The following is a 21,999-nucleotide window of genomic DNA, read 5'->3' as shown; positions in this document are numbered from 1 at the left end:
CACAAAATAAATAAATAAGATTTGGATGGGATGATCTCAAAGGTCTTTTTCCAGCTCTAAATCTGCGATCTTATGATCCACAGATTTCAATGGAAATGGTTTCCACTCCTAGAGTTCTCTATATCAAAGAATCGGATAAAAAGCATAACATCCTTGTCCCAAAGTGCTTTCTACATAATCTCATAGTTTACTATCCAGTTTACTCTTGTGTGACCTTGGGTAATTCACTTTTCCTCCTCTGGTCCTTATTTTCCTCACAACTAAAATACAAGGGGTTTGACCATAATGGCCTTTAAGGTCTTTATTAATTTTACATCTATGATCAGTCTTGCAATTAATTTCAGAGTAGATTTTATCAAAGTGGGCTGCCCACCAAATACCTATATCTTCCCGAGATGTACAGATTATAGTGTTGAAGCCACCTACTTGGTAGTAAAATGAACACACCTGGCTCCTCCCTGCCCCACCAAAAAAATGTGAACTTCTGTGTGAGTTTCCTCTCCTCTTGGAGCCTGGGAGCTCACATTGAAGGCAAGGTCAATCTGCCTGAACCTGCAAACACCTCCTTAGTTGCATATAGCTTCGTGTTACATTCTTTACGGGTCAGAAGCACTGGATCCAGATCTTCCTTGAAAGTTTGTGGGAAAAGAAATTTGGGCAGCTTTCCTAAATGCTTTTTTGTTGTCCCTGCCAAAGGAAACATTTTCCTGCTACGATTTTGGTTGTGTGATAACTGCTGCTTTGCTATCTAGAAATGACTAGACTTCAGAGAATTATGCAATGATTTAGAAGCTGAGGGCTAGAGGTTTGTTTTTTTTTTAAAGGATAAAAAAAAAAACTGGCTCTGCAACCATAGTGTGTACTAAGAAACTTTTCTAAGTTTGCACACACAAACATGTGAGAGAGCACTAAATATATTGCATTCCAATAAAAAGTCAACAATCAATTTATCTCATGTATGTGTGCACATATCTTTAAAAAAAAGTACTTCCAAAAGGAGGTTTCTATAGAGATATTTAGGCTTCAAATAGCATTAAAAACATCTTTCCCCACTATGAATCCTTCAAACATATTTATGGTACTACAAGGCACTCAGCATAATTTCCTTCAAAATACAGACAGCGCTTGGAATTGTATGCTAAGCCTAAAAATAACTTTGCTCTCATAAGGAACAAATTACAAATCTAAATGTCTACTCAAGGCTCTATACAAGTTATATGGCTTGCTCTTGGCTCCCATCCACTTACCCTTGACCTGTATCCATACAGATTTATAAGCTGTTAGAGTTAGAAGAGACTTTTGTTATTTTAACCATGACATATGTACCTTCTGTCCAACCATGTCTTAATATTTCTGGTCTAGTGCCTGTGTTTGGATATAGTGTTTCCTGTCCCACTCCGGGAAGTGCCCAGTGAGCAGAAATTATGTCTGTCTACCTCTCAGTACAGTAGTTAGCACATGACCTAGGCAAAATGGTATTCAATAACCATAAAATACCCATCATCATCATCATTCTTATCACCACAAAAGGCAGAGATAAAAGCACAATGTGAAACATGAAAGAGGCTGCTGCAAGGAGCAGTAACAAGGACTGTTCTTGGAATGAGGAAAACCCACATTAAAGTCCTGTCTCTGATACATACATAATAGCTCTGAGTAGGTCATGTCATTCAACACAGGTCCTTACCCGCCAGGCTGTTGTCTGAGACTACAAACTATGGTGCCAATACCCATCTGCAGGGTTCCCCTTTCCTCACCAGGAATTCCCTATAATGCTGAAATCACAGGTCCAAGCAAAACAAAAAGGGCAAAAAGAAAAAAAAATTGCCCCCTACTAACGAAACAGGCTTCCACTAATACCATGGGGTAGCTGGCTATCCTATCCCTCTTAATGGAAGCCACGCCAAAATATAGACTGTATCCCTAAAATGAGATCTGTTTGGAAGCAAAAACAGGTAAAGAAGTTTTTTGTTTGGTTTTGTTTTGGATTGGTGGTTTGTTTGGTTTTTGGTCAAAATCTGTGATTTCATGGGTGCCAAGGAACTTTCAGTCAAAATACTCCCTCCACTGATTTGAAGGAGACAGACTGCTAGTCAATAAACATCTATCAAACACCTACTATGTGTCAGGCATGGTGCTAAGTGCTTGGGATAGAATAAAAAAAAAATTGAAAAACAGCTTCTGCCTTCAGGGAGCTTACATTGTAATAGGGGGCCACAAAATACAAAAGAAAGCTGGGGAGGGGAGAGGAGAAAGAGGAGAAAGGCAAGGAGGCAAAATGAAGGAGTCAATCAGAGAAGTGGCAGAGTAGGGCAGCTAGATGAGAAATGAGACCTCTGGACCTAACTCTTTCCTTAAAAAGAGATTTGGATATCCTGGCCCCACCCTCCATCAGAGAGGCAGACAGCAGTGATAAGACAGAATCCCAGGATGGAAGAGATCCTAAAGGACGATGCGACTGTCTCAATTATGAACTTCCTGGGCCAAGGTGAGAAATCAGTTAGGAGTTCCAGAGCAGTGAAGCCAAGTGTAAAAATCCACCAGAGTCTAGACAGGGAAGGCTTCCTGTAGCCAGTGTCCCTTGGGCAGAGTTTTGAAGGAAACAAGGAATTCCCAGAGGTAGAGAGAAAATGTACCAGCCATTGGCCCACCACTATAAAGACAGAATGAGCATAGGCAGAGGCAGTCTGATGCAAAGGAAGTATTTAATAAATTCACCTTGGTATGTTCCTGATTCCAGGGCTATGAGATATTATCATCATGCTAGGCTGTCTCATATAGACAGACCCTAAAAATTATGCGAAATTGTTATTGCATGACGGATTTACTGTGGAAATTGAGCCTTTCAGATATATATATTTCTTTTTATTCAAATAAAGATTCCCTTACAATTTTTTATGTTACTCTCACTAATGGAATGATCATAGGCCATACTCAAACTTAAAATAAGCTAAATTTAGGAGATAGTACACCCTATATTTGGGACACTGCTGGAAATTTTGTGGCTGTCGACATTTCGAAAGGATTACAAGTACGTTTCTAGCCCTTCCACAGTATTTATCTAGACTTGAACCACTACTTTTCCCAAACTTTTTTTTGGGGGGGGATTATAAAATAAAGATCTCAATTCACAAATTGTGTAAAGCTCTATTCAGGCTTCTGAGACATAGTATCTTCACATAAAATCTGACCTAGAACATAGGAAGGACAGAGAGTAACCATAAAGTCAGTCCCCTCCTGAAGAGATGTACAATGTTCCTCTTACCCAAAGACATGGGAACTATGGATACAGACTGTGGCATATGCCGTCAGATTCCAGGTGCTAAATGGCCCACACTCTGCCCATTGGAGTTCCTTAATGATTCTGTTGTTGTTGTTGTTAAAGGGGAAGGGGGAAAGGGTGGGGATGGGATCTCAGAATATCCAGAAATGACTTCTAAAAACAAAAGGTACCAAACTTTAAAATGTGTTTTGCCTGGTTTAGCCTCAAAAAATTTCAGTTAAAATTTCCCAACCACTTCGCTCTAAGGTATCACTTCTCAAGTTGTCCCTATTTTGACACACTATCACTGACCCAGATCTCTCCTACCAGAAGCTTGGGGTAGAGAGGTGACCGATTCACAAAGCTAGAGAAGAGCTAGGGTGAAGGTCTAGAGATACCTTTGCCAAGACACAATTCAAAAGAATTCCACCTGTGCCCTGCAAAACAAGTTAGTTCCTTTTCTGTAGGAGGGATGTGGTAGGCTACCCTACCTGTGGGGGGAGGAAAAAGCAGGCAACAGGCTAATGTCAGTGCCCAGTTTCTTCTTCATTTGAACCTAAAGAGGAAAATAAAAGTATCTCTTTCAGGAGTCTTTGACTGGTTTCTTCCTCTGCTCCTCCAATTCCCTATTCTCTCTTTCTTTTCTTTTCTTCCCAGATTGCCTAAGGGGTTGGTATTTAATGGGTTCCAAGCTGTCCCTTCTGTCCTTTGTAAGCAGTGGCACTTAGAGAAGAATTAGACTCCTTTTAAAGATGTACAAGTAAATGACCCTTTTCTATATGCTGGACAAATCAAGGGCATTCATGAGAATGCTGAATTATAAGAGTGAGAGAGGCCCTTATAAATTCTCTTGGTTCATTTGTGCATCTCTCTTAAGGTCTAACCTGACATGGCTGGCATTTGTATCCTTACTGGCACCGTTTGGGATGGGAGGCTTCTGAAAGACAGGCTTCCTGAATTGATGAGTTGTTTTTGTTTTGTTTTTTAATTCTTTTATTGCCAGCACCTAAACAGTCCCTGGAACACAGTAAGGGGGTGCTAAATGCTTGAGTAAGGGGATGCTAAATGCTTCAACTAAGAGTCAAGCTTCAATTGGATTAAAATGCAATGCTTCAGTTAAGATTGTACCTAAAACTCTTAAATACAATCTGAATTGAATGATTCATTCACACAGCTCTCATTCATTCCAATGGTTTTAGATCCATCCTAACTGCCTACTAAACTAATTCTCTTCCCTGAAAAAAAAAAAAAAAAAGGAAAAGTCCTATGTATACTAGGCAGAAAAAGAGCCAGAGAAGGAGCAGCTGCTCTGGGAGCTCCCTAATCAATGTGGGGTTTTTTTTATCCTTATAGATCCCTTTCTGCTCCCAAGTTCTTAGATTCATAGGTTTCAGGTGGGGCAGGGGCCTTAGATCATCTAGTCCAACTCCATTGTTTTTCGTATTTGTCAACAAGGGCCACAGAGATTCCTTGAGTATCCAGTGATGCTGCACATTGTAGGCACTTAAGAAATGCTTGTTGATTAATAATAAGTAGCAAAGTCAAGATCTGAATCCAGGCCCCCCCCATTCAAAATCTAGCACACATAGTGGAACCTAAGGTTTCAGACTGACTTTGAGCATGAGGGGCAGTGATCAAAGTCTTCAGAACAGGAGACTGAAATAAGAAACTGGAAAGAGAAGATCGAGGGTGATGTGCCGCACAGGTGGGCAGGAGGGTAGGGTAAATTCGGGAGAGAAGGTCGATCCAGGGTAGTTGAACTCGATGTCGGAGGACTTTAAACTCCTAGAATCCCAGCTCTTGGCCATGCTTACCCTGTGGCCGGGGAAGAGACACAGCTAGATTCTCAAATTAAGATGGTCCTGGAAATACTTAAAATATACCCCGGTAATCATTAAGATTAACAACTGTGTTCTTTGCTGGAATCTGGCCCTACCACCCAACTCGAGCCATTCTAGGAAACTGGGCTCTGGCTCCCAAGTACCCAGCTTGGGAGTGATTAACCAGAACACTGTGCTGTTTGGTCCTTCCCCCCTCCCCGCCAACTCCAGTCACAGGCTGAAGAAGCAACAAACCCGCCTTCTTCAGCTGTCACCCTGTCAAAACAAAGACTATCGTTCGAAGGGCCACTGACCTCCAGGAGCTCGGAGGCTACTATCCCGAAGATCAGAATTCAGCCCCCACCCTGAGCCACATCTGGATTTGGGAGGGAAGGGGAAGTGGGGGAAAAGAGGGAGGGAAGGCAGAAAAGGATCCCAGACCATAGACAGGGGTGGGGTGTGGAGCACTAGAGAAAGAGGGCAGAGGCAGAGGGAAGCGTCTTATTCTTAAGACCACCACCAGCAGCCAGCCCAGCCAAGCTTATCAACCCGCCCAACTGTTCACAACCCCAACATCTGGGGCAAGGTTTTAAGCACACCCGTAAGAAGGCAAAAATAAGGCGTGCTGGCATCCCGCTACCCAGTCCCCGCACTGGAAATTTGGCGGACCGCCGTACCCATCCTCCAGGCTACCTCCTTCCCTCCCGCGTCCCGCCCCTTCCCCCGCCTCTCCCCCTCGGGAATCCTTAGCGCCCAGCTGCTGACCGCCAGTCAGTGCTGGCAGCACCTCCCCGACTGGAGAAGTGGAGAAGCAGGGCACGAGCGCACGCCCCGATCGCTCCCTCCCTTACCCAGGCCACACCAACACGCAACACTCTTCGCCAGACTCCGAAAGCCAGTCCTCCGGGGACAGCGCGCGGGCGCGCCCTCCCCAGCCACTCTTTCACTCGCCCCCCCCTCCCCACCAGCAAAGCCGCTCCTGGCCCAGTCAAACAGATCCGGAGAAGCAACTTCTCGGCTGCCCCCTCCGAAGCCAACACACGCACGCACCAGGGCCCCAGACAGCAAAAATCGCCTCCCGTCTCAGCTTTCTCCACCCCACCCACCCCCACCTCCACCTCCACCTCCACCTCCACCATGCACGCGCGCATACACACATAAACACACCCACGCACACAACGCAGTCCAAGAATCCAATCCACCCGAGAGCTGCACTTCCGCGGTGCAGCACAGAGAGGGAGGAGAGGAAAGGAGAGGCGGGGGAGGCCTTCGGGGAAGTGAAGGCAGCGGGTCCCAGCGGGCGCCCCGTCCAGTCCCCGCCAACAATCGCGGGGAGGTGGGGGGGAGGGGGCAGGACCGCTCCCCAGGTCTCCCTGGCAGTGAGGTGAAGCGGACGCTACCTTGCAGGAGGAGTAGACGCCGAGTTTCTCCAGTTTCTTGGCCCGGGGAGCGGAGCGCAGCTGCGCCTTCTTCACCGCGATCCGGGCCGTAGAAGCGCCGCTGCCGACCCCCGGGCTCTCGGCGGAGGCCGGCCCGGAGGAGGCGGCGGGGCCGGGGCCGGCCGGGACGGGGGCAGGGACGGCCGCAGCAGGAGCAGCAGCAGCAGCGGCGGCGGCGGCGGCGGCGGCGGCCGCGGACGCCGCGGCCCGGGCCGGTCCGCCCCCAGAGGCCGGGGATCCCTGCGGGGGCGGCGGAGGAGGAGGCAGAGGCACAGGCGGCGGCGGCTGCGGGGGAGGGGGCGGCGGCTGCTGCTGCTGCTGCCCCCCAGCCCCGCCGCCACCGCCACCACCGCCACCGCCCCCGGCCGGCCCGGCCCCGCCAGCCGCGGACATGCCACCGCCGCGGAGCACGGGAGGAGGAGGAGGAGGCGGAGTGTGGTGGTGGCCGCCGCCGCCGCCGCCGCCAGGGTCTCCCTGGGCGCCTCTGGGCTCAGGGAGGGCGAGAGGGACCCTCCCCCCTCGGGGCCTGGCCTCCCTCTCCGCTCCCTTCCCCCTCGGAGTTCCCCTCCCCCTCTCTCCTCCCTCCTCCCCCGCGCCCTGCGCTGCGCTGAGCTGCGCGGCTCTGCTGCGCTCCGCTCCTCTCCCCTTTGGCTCCGAGCCCCGGCTGCCCGCTGCTGCTGCTGCTGCTGCTGCTGCAGCTGCAGCTAGGGCTGGGGTTGCGGCTGCTGCTGCTGCTGTCGCCGCCACCGCTGCCCCCGGAGGGAGGGCACTAGCGGCCCCGCGGCCGCCGCTCCCGCCTTCCCCCGGGGTCTACTCCCCGGGGCCCTATTGGGCTCTGTGCCAGCGCCCCGCAGCAGCAGCCGCAGCAGCAGCAGCAGCAGCAGCTGCAGCCTCCGCCACCGCCGCCGCAGGAGCAGCAGCAGCCAGGGACATGTTCAGCACCGGGGGCCCCGGAGCGTGCATGCGTGGGTCAGCCCGAGTGTTCGGCCGCTGCTCCTCCCTGAAACCTTCGCTCCTCTTCCGCTCCCCGCGGGGATGACCCGGGTCTCCCTGGGTCCCCGAGCGCCCGCGATGTGGGCGGGGCTCGGCGGAGGGGGGGGGGGGGGGGGTGGCGCTGTCCGACGGAGGGCGAGGCGTAGCGGAAGGGTGGCGGAGCGAGAAAAGAGCCCGGAGCTGAGATCCCCAGGCACCTGCTGGAGGCACCCAAGGCTTCGGGAGTCCCCTGCCCCACGGCGGGGAGTGGGGGGGGGTGGTAAACTCACTGCTCCCCAGTCAGCCCCACCCCGTCCAGTGGGTAGAGCTGGGTGCCTTGCGGGGGGGGGGGGGGCCGAGGCCGAGCAGGGACGGGACCCCATGCACTGCAGGTCCCTGGAGGGCGGGGTTGGGGGTGCGTTTGCTACAAGAGGGGGCCTAGGCACTGTGCCTACCGGCTCCAGTTAATTCCACACACATACACATACACACACCACCACCACTCCCCGCACCCTCCCCCCCAAACACACCCACACCAGGAAGGGAGACAGCTTCACGCAGCTTTTTTTCTGAGCCCTAGAGGGAGCGGAAACAAATATTTCGAATGCGACCGAGCTGGACAGATGTTCCTCTTTGTTGTTAGCCAAAATAAAGACGACTTGTTTTCTTTTTTAAGCGCCAACTTTTCCGCTCTGCGATTCTTGATTGGAAGGTTAGAAAAAGTTCTTCTTTCGACTACTCCTAAACTGTGCTAACAAAAGAAAAAGTAAACTGGGGCTATTTACACTTTACAAGAAAAAAAAAGTTTGTCTTTTTGGTTTTTTGTCACAACGCCTTTAAAAGTCAATTACTAGACTGTTTGAAGTGAGGCTTTATGATACAACATAGAATGCAGAGCTAAAAGAGTTTCTGCAACATAGAAAGAGAAAAAAAAAACTAGCAAAGCATCTCGGTCAGAAAGGACGTTGGCGACCATCCAGTCTAAACTCCTTTAACCGAAGAAACTAGAGCCCAGAGAGGGGAAGTCACTTACCCAAGGACACACAGCAAAGCAAGAGGTAGAGCCAAGAGTAAAAACGAAGTCATCTGTGTCCGTTTTTATCCGGTGACCTTTTCACTAAACTATCGCTGTGCCTGATCTTCAGGGCCTTACTACTAATTTGGGATGGGGAAAGCTTTTGAAAAAAAAGTTTTAATTGCTTTTCATTAATTAGATGGAACTGGGACATTTTATTGACTTTATGCAGGTGAGGGGTTTTTTTTGAGTTGCCTTCCAAATTTACTTTTAAAACTATTCATTATTTCTCCGTATCTTTTGCAAGTGCATGGTGTAGGACAGGGAATTTATATGTATATTTTACCAGATTGTTTGCATTCCTTAAGAATAATAGCTAGCATTAGTTTAGCGACTTGAGGTTTGCAATGTGCTTTGCAAATATTTCAATGTTATCCTCTCAACAACCCTGGGAGGTAGCTGCTATCATCGTCCTCATTTTATAGATGAGGAAATCAGTGAGTCTTGTCCCTGGAAAGACCACCAGCTTTCCAGTCTCAGCTTACTATTTTTTCCATCCCTGATTTTTTTTTATTTTTTTAAGAGTTTAAAAAAACATGCAAAATCAATGTCATTGCGAATCTGAACAGAGATTGTTTTAATAGTAAAGCAAATACCTTCCACCCAATCTTTTAAAAGTCAGTATAAAATTGCTGCCAATTAGGTTGCATAATGTAAGTTATGAGAAGTTCAAGGTTCCATTTCCTGTCTGATATACAGAACTCTACTTTTCAGTGTTAACCAACTCACCGTGGTACTGAAGGCTGTTTGCATATTATTGATACTCTCTGCACCAGTCAGGTGAAATTCTAGGGGCTCCCACATGGTCCTGTCAGGGAGGTGGAGAGACCACTCCAAAATCACAACAATGTTGACTCACCCAACACCTGGACAAGGTCAGTATGCATTTTGCCTGAAGCTGGAAGACACAGAGAAAATTTGAGAGGCAGCCTGCTTCCAAGACATACAGTAGTTAAGGCTCCGAAATCCCATTTCAATCCACCCTGAAAGTCATTATGTTTGGATGGTGAATGGTTTCTGACAGCTGAAAATGGATTTTCATTATGTCATATCTCACAGCCTCGGAATGACATGTGGCTTGAGGCCAGATGCCTGCAATCCAAGGCATGTAGGAAACCTATCAGGGGCTTTGGATGCAGGGTGCAGCTTCTCCCCCTCATCATGATCAATCAATGAGCAGCATTTAGGAAGTTGAGAGGTGATAAAAGGCACCAGACTAGGAAGGACCGTGAATTACAAAGAAGCCATTATATTGAGGGCATTGATTGAGAGCTGGAAGTTGTCATCGTCCAACCCCACCCCACCCCATTCTGTAGATGCTGATAGTCTGGCCCAGAAATGCTAAGAGACTTGCCCAAGGTCACAGGTAATGAGTTGCAGAGTCAGAGCTGAACCCAGGTCTGGTGACTTCAAAGCCCAGGCTTTTTCCCATTTGATTCAATAAGTGTGCATTAAATTAAATTAAGTACGTGCTATGCAATATGCCAAGGTATTGGACATAAATGTGAAGTCTATTCGGGCCTTCCAAAGAGCTCGAGATGCACTGCTTAACAAGAAGTACAAAAAATAAGTTAAGCAATGGGAACAGGAGGAAACATAGCATGATCTGGGATCAGGAAAGGCCTCACACCTTACCGAGGTGGGAGGCCCAGCACTTGAGCTGAGTTTTGAATAGTATTAATAATTCCAACAGGTTGGGGCAGCTAGGTGGTGCAGTGGATAGAGCACTGGCCCTGGATTCAGGAGGACCCGAGTTCAAATCGGGCCTCAGACACATACCACTTACTAGCTGTGTGACCCTGGGCAAGTCACTTAACCCTATTACCTAGCCAAAAAAAAAAAAACTAAAAAAAAATAATTCCAACAGGTAGAGATGAAGAGGCAGAGCATTCCAGGCTTGGGGCATAGCCTGTTCAAAAGCAGGAGATGGGATATCCTTTATGAGAAAATAAGAAGGGACTACAGAGTCTTTGAGGGGGAGTGATGGGAAACCATTTGAAAAAGATAAGCTAGACACGGCTTGTGAAGGGTTTTTCATGCCAAGCAGAAGAGTTTGTATCTTCTTGTATCGGAGCACATGGAGGCCGATAGGTGGCTCAGTGGATAGAGCACTGGGCCTGAAGTTAGAAAGACCTGAGTTCAAATACAGCCTTAGACACAGTCAATAACTGTGTGACCCTGGGCAAGTCACTTGAACTCTATTTGCTTTAATGGACTAGAGAAAGAAATAGCAAACCATTCCAGTATCCCGGATAAGGAAACCCCACAGACAGTGTGGTCCTCAGAGTCATGAAGAGTCAGAACTGACTGAGCAACATCGACATAGGAACACAGAGCTAGAGTTGGAGGGGTCCTTAAAGGTCATCTCATTCAGTCTCCTAATTTACAGATGGGAAAACTGAGAAATTAAGTGATTTGCCCAAGGTCACAAAAATAGGAAGCATCTGAAGCAAGATTTGAACTCCAGCCCTTGATTTCCATTCCACAGCTTCTCATCTCTAATTTTAAGAAACTTGCAACTTAACAGTGGCAAGGAAGTCGGGTCAATCAGTCAGTCAACATACGTTGGTAACGACCTGCTATGTGCCAGGAAAGGCAAATAAAAAAAAATCCCTGATCTTAAAAAGCTCATATTTAATGGAGAGGACAACATACAAATGCATATGTACAAATAAGATGTAGCAAAGATAAATTGGAGATAATCAGCATAGGGAAGTAGCTGGCATTAAGGATGATCAGGAAAGGATTCTGTGAAATGGGCTTTTAGCTGGTTCTTGAAGGAAGCCAAGAAGGCTAAGAGACCAGAATGGAGAGAGAGAGAGAATGCCAGGTGTAGGAGAGAGTCAGTGGATGGCAGAAAGGCAGGAGAAGGAGCGGGGGAGCAACAGCAAAGATGTCAGTGTTACTGAAAGGAAGAGTATGTGGGTAGGAATAAGGTGCAAGACCTCACATAGGAGAGGATCAGCTTCTGATGAGCACTGAAGCCAGGGCTGTCAAATAGATGCCAACTCAGTGAAAGAAGCATTTCTCCATCTTTATAATGGGACCATAGCAAAAAGAACTGGGGAAAACCTTAGAGATTCCCTAGTCCAGCCCTCTCCTTACATGTGAGGAAAACTGATGCTTTGAGAAGTAGTGACTCCACCAAGTTCACACATTTAGGAAGCAGCAGTCAGAATTACAAGTCAAATCCAGTACTTTTTGAAAAAAAAAAAACTATTCTTTGATATGAAATATGGATTACAGAACTATGCCTAGACAGCAATGGATAAGGAAGTACCCTGCCACAGCATAGCAGAGGATTAGCCTTCGAGTCAGAAAAACATGGGTTCAGATTCTGCCTGTGACAGATATTGGTGGCTATGTGGCCTGTCACAAATCTGGCAAATCTTTGACTATAAATTATTGATGATTTTTTTTTTACTTCTCTGAGGTAGAAGTAGTTTTCACACTAGATGTTCCACACAGATTAAATCACCTCCAAATACAGGTTGTTTCTGTATGACAAGAACATTTGCTGTTGAGTCCTGGATATTTGGATCCCAGAAGAATGCCACACCATTTGCATACTTGGTAGAATGGCTTCCAATTCCTCCTTCTTTATTTCTTTCAACCATTGAATCATATACAAATAACCTCAGTGCAGAGATGACTAGCAACACTAACATTGAATGGAAAAAAAAAGTTAGTTTTTCCAAATTCAATTCAAAAAGCATTTATTAAATGTGGTATTGGGCTCTGGGGTATAGGGTATAAATGCAAGTCTCTGCCATTGCATTCCATGAGGAAAACAACATGTGTACATGTAAGAATATATAAAACATGAAATTTATATGTATGTAGGCATGCATACATATGTGTGTGTGTTATAGATAGATAGGAAGGCCCATCTAAATGTGTTAGTTAAAATTTAAGAAAAAAAATATAAATGAATTTCAGGGAAGAACCCGCTTGGAGCAATTATTCCAGTAACTCATTGAAAATCAAATTTTAAAAAAAGACCTATGGACAAAGAAATCCTGCCAGAAAAATCCCATGTTAGCTCCAGATTAGAAGTGGGCCATCTTTGCTCCCTCTCTTTGACCTGCTTTAAAGATAGGCCTCCCATCCCCCAGATCTAGGCAGCTATGTGATACAATGGATAGAGCATTGGATTTACAGTCACAAACAGCTGTGTTCAAATCTAGCTTCAGATACTTTCTGTGACTACTGGCAAATCACCCTCTTCATCCTCAGACTCAATTTCTTCATCTATAAAATGAAGATTATATTAGTACCTATTATCAATATAAAATCACATGAGAAAACATTTGTATGTGTTTATACACATACACACACACACACACACACACACACACACACACACACACGAGTCATCCCTTCCACACCATCACTTTCTTCCTCATGGTTTTGATATATCATGGGTCAGCATAAGAAATTAAATGGGAATCTTGGGGCAATTTTGTGGAAGCCACCGATAACACACAAAACCAGCAGATGACAGAAAAAGTTTAGAAATTCAGAAGTACATAAAATTTATGTGTGGTATTATATAAAATCAATATATTTTATTTTTCAATACCATAATAATTCAGACTTCTTCTCTGGTACCAAGTCAGGGCCCAAAAATTTTATGAGGATTTTCCAGGTTTCGGGGTACTGAGCACCTAACCCTACCTTGATGTCCAAGGGAAAACTCTGTGTGTGTGTGTGTGTGTAGCACATTGCAAACCTTAAAATACTACAGAAATACTAGTTATCATTTTTATTACTGTTGCTATTACCAATGCTAGCTGTCATGATTTTATTATTACAATAAGGTTGTTGAGAGGATCTAATGACATAATCTGTGTAAAGTGAATTGAAAGCTTTAAGATTCCTCCCAGAGCTCAGGCTGATCTATACTAACCTTGAAGCCTACTTGGACTGCTGGTCAGGGGCTGAGCAGCATTGGTACTATAATTCCTGTGTTAATACTTAAAGGAAACTAAAATGTATCTCACATTAATGAACCAATTAACATAGTGTCAGCAAGGGAGATTAAGTCTGACTTAATCCCATTGAAGCAAGTGCTGGGTGAGTGTGTTTGTTAGTCTTTCTTTCTGAAAGGCATAAATAAAGGGCTGAGACCCCTCCACCCAGAAGCATCCAAGATAATGAGGACTCTGAAGGCTATCCCACCTAGAAACATCTGAGGTAATGAGGACAGCTGAAGACAGACAATGGGGCCAAGACCACCCCACTCTGACCACTGAGGCCAACGTGTCACAGTGAAGACCAACCGTGCCACACAAGAACAAAACGGGAGGAGGGCTTAATTGTCCCAGAATTAATGGGACAAGGCTTCAACATAGTACAAAGAGAGCTTTTCAGGGACATTCATGGGGATTTTTGTATGAAAGGATCCAGTGAAATGAGGTCCTTTCCAGAATTCCATCCTACTCATGTGCATATATTTTCCAAGTCCTCCTCCTCCTTCTGATGTCACTCACATGTACCCCCCCATTCCCACCCTGCCACCCTCCCACCCTTGCCCCCAATGATGGGTGAATTTGATAACTATGGACTGTACATAAGCTAAAACATGAATGAATAACTAGATATGAATGGGTCTCTATGTGTGGATGTATCTGTATACTAGGATTAATGAAGCTTCTTAATTAATAGCCTCTTGCTAGTTAATAAATCTTTGAAAAGTCATTCAGCCCTTCCTCTTTTGACTTCCTTCTGATGATTCCATCCCTTTCCCTTGGTCTTGCCAACCTTAGCTTCTCTGTTCAGACCAAGTGCCAGCTCCTCTGGGAGATCCTCTCTGATCTACTCACTTCTTGGTTTGCTCTCCTCCCCAGGGAAAAATTCCTTGGTATTTACTCACAATCGTGTTTGGGAGGATCCTGGAGCTGGAATGGATCTTAGGGACCGCACAGTCCAACGCCTTCGTTTTACAGGTGAGGAAGGAAACTGACGACTTATGGTCACAGACCTTAAGCAAATGAATGTAAAACATAGGAGATGCTGTATAAATGCTTGTCCTCTTCTCCCTCTTTCAGTTAGAAGGGACCTCAGAGGACACTTAATCCAATACCCTCATTTTACAAATGAAGAAACTGAGGCCCAGAGCCCAGGAATGACTTGTGTAAGGACACCAAAAATAGCATTAAAAGAAAATCCTGATTCAGGTCTCTCCCTGATCAATTAAAGGCAAACTCAGGTAATTAGACAAAAGGAGTATAAACTCCTTTGGCACCCCAAAACATCAAGTAGTTGGAGTAAGGCAAGCCTCCAAATTCCAGCATTGAGCTGTTTTTATTAGCCAGGAATAAAACAATTTGTAGCTAGGTGGTGTGGTAGATAGAGCACTGGACTTGGAGTTGGGAAGACTCATCTTCTTGAGTTCAAATCTCAGACACTTACTAACTGTGTGACCCTGGGCAAGTCACTTAACCCTGCTTGCCTCCAGAGTCTTTGCTGAGAAAACCCTGAATGGGTGGGACACAACTGAAAAAAGACTGAGTCTCCCCCATCACAGCATCGTTGGGAGATGGGAGTAGCCCTCAGGTGATGGGATTTAGTCTGTAGGAGATGGAATTAGTTTGCAGGATATGGGTATAATCCTGAGTGGACCAAGGAGCCCTCTTCTGCAGGCTAGCTGAGCACTCAGAGATTGAACAAGGTTCACTCAGACTGATTCTGTCCCAATGGCTGACTTTGTACAAGCTCCCCCTTTGGTGCTAACCGTGTTCGTGGTGCAACACCACAATCACACCTATATGGTTCCTCTCTCCTTAACTACGTCATCCTAATCTCTGCTGCTCATGCCAAATTCCATTTGAGTGAGCATTAGTGGAACAGCAATAAGGTGGAACACTTAAACCAGCAACAGGAAACAAGTATATTGTGGCCATGAACATTACAAAAATCATAATACCGTGTTTCCTTCGGTGTCATAAAAGTTAAACACACTTAGTTGAGCAGAGTCATAATAATACTCCCCAATAGTAAATAACAGCAAGTCTCCTAGTAATCTGGTAACCCACTTCCATTATTTATTCAATCCACACATTTGGGCCCATGCAGTCTTCTGGTCCCTGGAAACATCTTCCTTGGACATTCTGGAACAGGCCTCAGGTAACTCTGAAGGAGCATCCTCCTAATGGATCAGCTTTTCTGGTTCCAAGTCACTTGTAGAGATTCCAAGGTAATTCTGCTACAATCTGCCAGGAATAAGATTCAACTCAATTTAGTACCACCTCCCCAATTTGCTTCTCCAGTACCAAGCTCATGTGGTAAAAACTAACTCAAACCTTACGTATTTAACCCTATTAACAGAACTACAGGAAGAACAACAAATTAGGGACCCAAGATTCACCTTAAACTTCTGAGAATTTCAGTTTTTACATACCACTTGCTCTTTCTATCTTTACCCAAATCCTGTACTTGATATGGACAATGTCATTCACAGACTGAAGGAAGAGGGTCTGACTTGGAAAATGTACCCTCCTGTCCCTCAATATTAACAGACAGGAACTTCAAACTGAAAGGAAAAAAGGACATGATTAAATGATTTAAATGTCTTGGGGCAGCTAGGTGGCACAGTGGATAGAGTACTGGCCCTGAAGTCAGGAGGACCTGAGTTCAAATCTGGCCTCAGACCAATCACTTAACACGTACTAGCTGCAATGACCCTGGGCAAATCACTTAACCCCAATTGCCTAAAAAAAAAGTTTTTAACAGTCTAATCTTGTTGGTTTCTTTAACTTTGCTACTCCATTAAATTTAAAAGCTTTTTAACATCTTAATCTCATCCCCACCCTTTTTTTGAGTATGTGTATACACACACATATGCACACACATATATTCCTCATATCATTTTGAAAGAATGAAGTACTTTAAGGACCTAATCTTATACACAAATATATAACTATTTGCAAGTGGATAACAAACCCAAGAACTCATTTACTTAGTTGCTTAGAATGTGGAATTGACAGCAACTTTAGATTAAAATAGTAAGATTTTTTTTTCTACTTGCACTTTATTATAGTAACTCATTACCTGTGTGACCTTGGGCAAGTCTTTCAGCATTTCTGGGCCTCAGTATCAGCATCTTCAAAATGAGAATGGGGTGGGGTTAGACTTGATGACTACTTTCAGCTCCAAATCAATGCCCTCAACCTGGTTTAGTATGTCTGCCAAGTTGGTTTTACCAGGGTGTGGCCACTATGCGGGCTTTAGCTTCTTGGCACCCAGCTCAAATGCTGACTCTTCCTTTAAGCCTTTCCTGATGCCCACCCCCACCCCAAAGCCAGCAATAATCTTTCCTGCTTGTATCTTCCATACCACTTCATTTACTTCCCATACACTTGTCATGCATTATTTTACACCAGAGTTTATCTTTGTATGTGTGATTTCCCTAGCTTGCTTCGAAGAGTGAAGTCCTTTAGGGACCTAATCTTAGACACAAATATATAACTATTAGCAAATGGATAACAAACCCAAGAACTCATTTACTTGGTAAGTTGTAGGTAAAATAATCTCAGAGAAGGCAGTAGCATTGGAATGGGAAAGGCCTGGGAGGGAGATTGGGGGGGTCATTTTAGCTGTGCCTTGAAGGACACTCCTGACTTCAGAAGGACAAGATCATAACCCACATAATTTCTGCCATCCTGCCCTTTCTAAAGGAGGGACATTAGTAGCAGGGAAATAGCAGCCTATTAGGAAAACATTGGACAACAAGGCATTCTATAGATTCCGTGGAATTACGAGCTGTAGTAAATTGTAAGATGCTTCCTTCCCTCCATTGAGTACATTGCTGTTGGCCTTATGAGAACATGACTTCTTCCTGCCATCCCTCCCACAGCCAGGCCCAAAACCTAGTTGTTGTTGTTCACCCTTCCTTCCAGAAGAAGACCAGGAGGGGGATGTCCTGACTTGCACGTGAATTGGACTTAAGTGAAGCAGGGCTGTGCAAGGTTACCAGTCTCACTTCAGAGACATCAGAGTCCAATGGCAAGACATAGATCAAGACTCCTGGTGATGGCCTCGGATGCAGTGGGAGACCTTGGCCTTTTTAAGTTAATGTCTTTCCCTTGTCTCAATTTGTCTGAGGCAACGCCCATTGAGTAATTAAAGGCTAGGTAAGAATTGAGTCAAAAGGTGGTCTAGTTTGCCTTCACAAAAGAATCAGTCTGGGAGGGGAAAACCCTCAGAGTTTCAGGTTGAAGCAGAAACAATTTTTATTTACACTCTTGTATTTATTTATTTATTTTAATGAGCTTTGATAAAGCCCATTAAAATTCAAATGGAGCTACTTGATTATGCCTTTAAATCCAAATCACCCTGGTTTTGGTTGGTCAGTAATAGGATCCAGCCCAAGCCTCACTTGTTCATTGTTTGTGTTTTGATGGTCCAAAACTTTAGTTATCTACCTCAAGTCGCCAAGTTCCCTCAAACCCCTGGCTCCATAGCTAATTAATTTCCTAGTCTTGTCATCTACCTCCAAGGCATCCCTTACATGCATCTCCTTGCCTCAACTTCTATGGTCACCACCCTACTTTAGCCCCTCAGTGCCTTTCCACTGGATTACTGAAATAGATTTTTAATTGGTCTCCTAGCATCCAGCCTCTCCTCTCCTCTCTTCAATTCATCTTCTTTAAGACTACCAAATTGCAATTCTCTTTTTCTTTCTAAAAAAGCGTTGATTGATAGCTGATTTTATAAGAGCTTGATTTTCAAGTGATGCCTTCCCCTTTAGGGTCGGGGACATCTGGGGGGGCACCTCTCTTGATCAATAGTTTGACACCTATAAATTTCTAATTTTCCTTTCCCCATTTAAATTCCTGTGATTTATGCCGATAAAACTTACTGTTATTTTTTTAAAAGACAGCATAAAGCAGTTTAACAAAACCAAGACATCAACTATGACAGACAACATATCAACTATGACGGACAGCAATATATTCTGCACCTATAGTCCCCTCACTTCTGGGAAGAAAGGAAGGAACTTCTCAAGGTTTAAGCAGATGCCAGCTAGTTTTCATTTTACTCTCAGAACAAGTATATGTATTACGTGCCCATAATGTGTGAGGCACTATGCTAAGCATTAGGTATCTCTCCCCTACTTAGCACAGAGATAAGACACCATTCCCTAGAAGATTTAACCTGTTGACTCAGCTGTCCTGATTGGTGATTTCCTCACATGGCCCAACATATCTAAGGAAGCTCTGGCCAGGCTTTATTTTACTCCACAGCAGCCTTGCTATGTCAAACTTATCCCATTCTACTCCCCCTTTGTAGTCCTGAAATCATAATCTAAACAATACTACCCATCCTATTCTTAAGGTTATATTAATCTACTCACCTATTGCTCTATTCACCATTTAACAACAATACCAAATTCTGGCCTGTTGTTGTTCAGTCATCTTTATGACCCCATAGACCATAGCATGTCAGAGCTTTCTATGCTCCACTATCTCTTGAAGTTTGTCCAAGTTTACATTTGTTGTTTTATGACATTATCTATTCATCTCATCATCTCCTGTCTCCTTCTCCTTTTGCCTTCAATCTTTCCCAACATCAAGGTCTTTTCCAATGAGTCTTGTCTTCTCATTATGTGGCCAAACTATTTAAGCTTCAGCTTTAGTATTTGACCTCCCAATGAGTAGCCTGAATTAATTTCTCTAAGTATTGACTGATTTGATCTCCTTGCTGTCCAATGGACTCTCAAAAGCTTTCTCTAGCACCATAATTCAAAAGTATCAATTCTGCAGCATTCAGTTTTCCTTTTAGTCCAACTCTCACAGACATACATTGTGATTGGAAAAATCATAGCTTTGATTATATGGACCCTTATCAGCAAGGAGATACCTCTGCTTTGTAGTATACTGTCCAGATTTGCCATAGCTTTCCTTACAAGGAACAAGAATCTTTTAATTTCATGGTTGCAGTCACCGTCCACAGTGATCAAGAATATTAAATCTGACACTGCTTCTATCTCTTCTCCCTCTATCAAGAAGTGATGGGACCAGTTGTCAAGATCTTAGATTTTTTGATGTTAAGCTTCAAGCCAGCTTTCACACTTTCCTCTTTCACCCTCATCAAGAGGCTTCTTAATTCCTCTTCACTTTCTGTCATCAGAGTGGTATCATCTGCATATCTGAGATTGTTGATATTTTCCTCAGCAACCTTAATTCTGATTTTTGTTTCATCCAGCGTGGCATGTTGCATGATGTACTCTGAACATAAGTTAAATAAATTAGGTGGCAATATACATCTTTGTCATACTCCTTTTTCAATGTTAAACCAATTAGTTGTTCCATATTCTGTTCTGTTGCTTCTTGGCCCGAATATAGGTTCTTCAGGAGATGAGTAAGATAATCTGGTACCTCCATTTCTTTGAGGACTCACCACATTTTGTTGTGACCCACATAGTCAAAGGCTTGAGTGCAGTAGTCAATGAAGCTGAAGTAGATGTTTTTTCTGAAACTCCCTTGCTTTCTCCATAATCCAGCAAATATTGGCAATTTGGTCTCTAGTTCCTCTGTCTCTCTGAAGACCAGGCTGCTTTTTTGCTGATTCTCAGTTCACATACTACCAAAGCCTAGCTTGCAGAATCTTAAGCATAACCTTGATGTTGTGTGAAATGAGTGAAATTGTTCAGTAATTTGAACATTCTTTGGTATTGTCCTTCTTTAGGATTGGGATGAAACTGATCTTTTCCAATCCAATGGCCACTGTTGTGTTTTTCAAATCTGCTGGCATATTGAGTGTAGCATTTTGATAGCATCCTATTTTAAGATTTTTTTTTTCATCACAATGATAAATTTTTATTTGTCAATCTTTAAAACTTCTTAGACAGATTCTTGAACTGGTGGTTCATAGCCATCAGCCCTTTCTACTTTTGTGCCCATTTTACCTCCTGAAGGTTTTCCAGAGCCACCACCTTCACCATGCATGCAGTTCCATTAGCTTTCCCAATTCAAATTTGGGCTTCTTGAGCATCTTGACTTTTAGGACAAATAATCATGGAGAGGGTAAATGGACTGGCAAACCTTTTCTATGTCTTTTCCAAAGCTGTCTGGAATTAGTTTATTGACAACTTCTTTCAAGTCATTTGTCTGCAGCTCTCAGGTCATGATCTCCATCATTTTCCTATGAAGTTGACGGACCTGTTGGTGCTGGGCACAAGAGGTCTTACAGATCTGGTTGTTGTGCTTTTTGGTAAAACCAGCACAAAAGAGGCAGAGCAAGTACCCATTGGTAGTTTTGACATCAACATGGGTTTCAAGCATGGTCTGCCACTTTTTGACCATGGAGCACATCTTGTCCCAGGTAAGGTCCATTCCATGGAAATTAGTCAAACAATTTTTACCCTGAACATCTTCAGTAATTAACTCGAATTTACAAAAAGCACCCTCATCATTCTGCAGATCAGCAAGGCTCACTTCAAAAACTCAACCCTTGAGACCGGCCGAGGCAATTTTTGTTCCTTGGGTCCTTGTAACCAGTGTCTTGCTAATATTGCAAATGTTGAACATGGCTGGTGCTTCTTTGAAAATGGATCAACCATTTTCTTCTTGGCTCCTTTTTTGCCGCCTTTGGTGAGGAGCTTGTTCTTGCCCACTGCCATGATCCCTCTCTGAAAGCCAAAAGCCATCTTTTAAGATTTTAAATAGCTAAATTGGAACTCCATCATCTCCACTAGCCTTATTGTTAGCAATGCTTCCTAAGGCCCACTTGACTTCACTCTCCAAGATGTTAGACTCTAGATCAACCACCACACCCTAATAGTTATCAGTGATGTTAAGATCTTTCTTACATAGTTCTTTTGTGTATTCTAGCCACCTCTTTTTAATCTCTTCTACTTCAATTAAATCCCTACCATTTTGGTCTTTTATCATTACCATTTTTGCATGAAATTTCCCTTTGATATCTCTAATTTTCTTGACATCTCTTATCTTTCCCATTCTGTTGTTTTTTTTTTATTTCTTTTCATTGCTCATTTAAGAAAACCCTCTCCTTGCTGTTCTCTGAAATTCTGTCTTCAGTTGGGTATAGCTTTCCCTTTCTCCTTTACTTTTAGCTTTCCAAGATCCTTAACACCACTCTCCTACTTGTCTTTTTCTCCAATTAAAATGTGAGTCAGTCAATAAACATTATATACCTACTATGTGTCTAGTACTGTGCTAAACAATGAGACAACCATTGTCCTCAAGGAGCTTACAATCTAATGGGGAAAGACAACACACAAACAGTTGAAAAGGAGGAGGGGTATGATGTTGAAGTCCAGAAGGAAGCAGATGAGCAGGGAACAGAAGGGTTAAGTGTCAAAGAAAATTCTGGGTGGAGCTCTCCATCTACCCTCTCCAATCAGAGGGATGGGATATTGAGAAGGTGGAAATTCCAATGTCTTTATTTTTGTATTTGAATCCCCAA

General features: G+C 44.2%; 2 protein-coding genes and 1 pseudogene across 2 annotated transcripts in view; 1 reads left to right on the top strand and 2 right to left on the bottom strand.

Moving 5' to 3' along the window:
- Positions 1-6,914, bottom strand: part of KAT2B (lysine acetyltransferase 2B) — a 116,674-nt gene extending 109,760 nt beyond the window's left edge. Inside the window, exon 1 of the mRNA XM_027872328.1 lies at positions 6,483-6,914. Within this exon, the coding sequence (XP_027728129.1) occupies positions 6,483-6,914 (432 nt within the window). The remainder of the gene's footprint in view (positions 1-6,482) is intronic.
- On the top strand, positions 6,913-7,560 carry LOC114050335 (basic proline-rich protein-like). The gene is made up of 2 exons (XM_027871939.1): positions 6,913-7,366; positions 7,433-7,560. Exons 1-2 carry the CDS (start codon positions 6,913-6,915, stop codon positions 7,558-7,560), a joined length of 582 nt encoding a protein of 193 aa, XP_027727740.1.
- Positions 7,561-20,377: 12,817 nt separating this feature from the next.
- LOC114050687 lies at positions 20,378-21,193 on the bottom strand (annotated as a pseudogene).
- Between the last annotated feature and the right edge of the window lie 806 nt (positions 21,194-21,999).

The sequence above is a fragment of the Vombatus ursinus genome, unplaced genomic scaffold (assembly GCF_900497805.2).
Source record: "Vombatus ursinus unplaced genomic scaffold, bare-nosed wombat genome assembly UNPS02014799.1, whole genome shotgun sequence".
Lineage (NCBI taxonomy): Eukaryota > Metazoa > Chordata > Mammalia > Diprotodontia > Vombatidae > Vombatus > Vombatus ursinus.
This window is presented reverse-complemented; position numbering and strand designations above follow the sequence as displayed.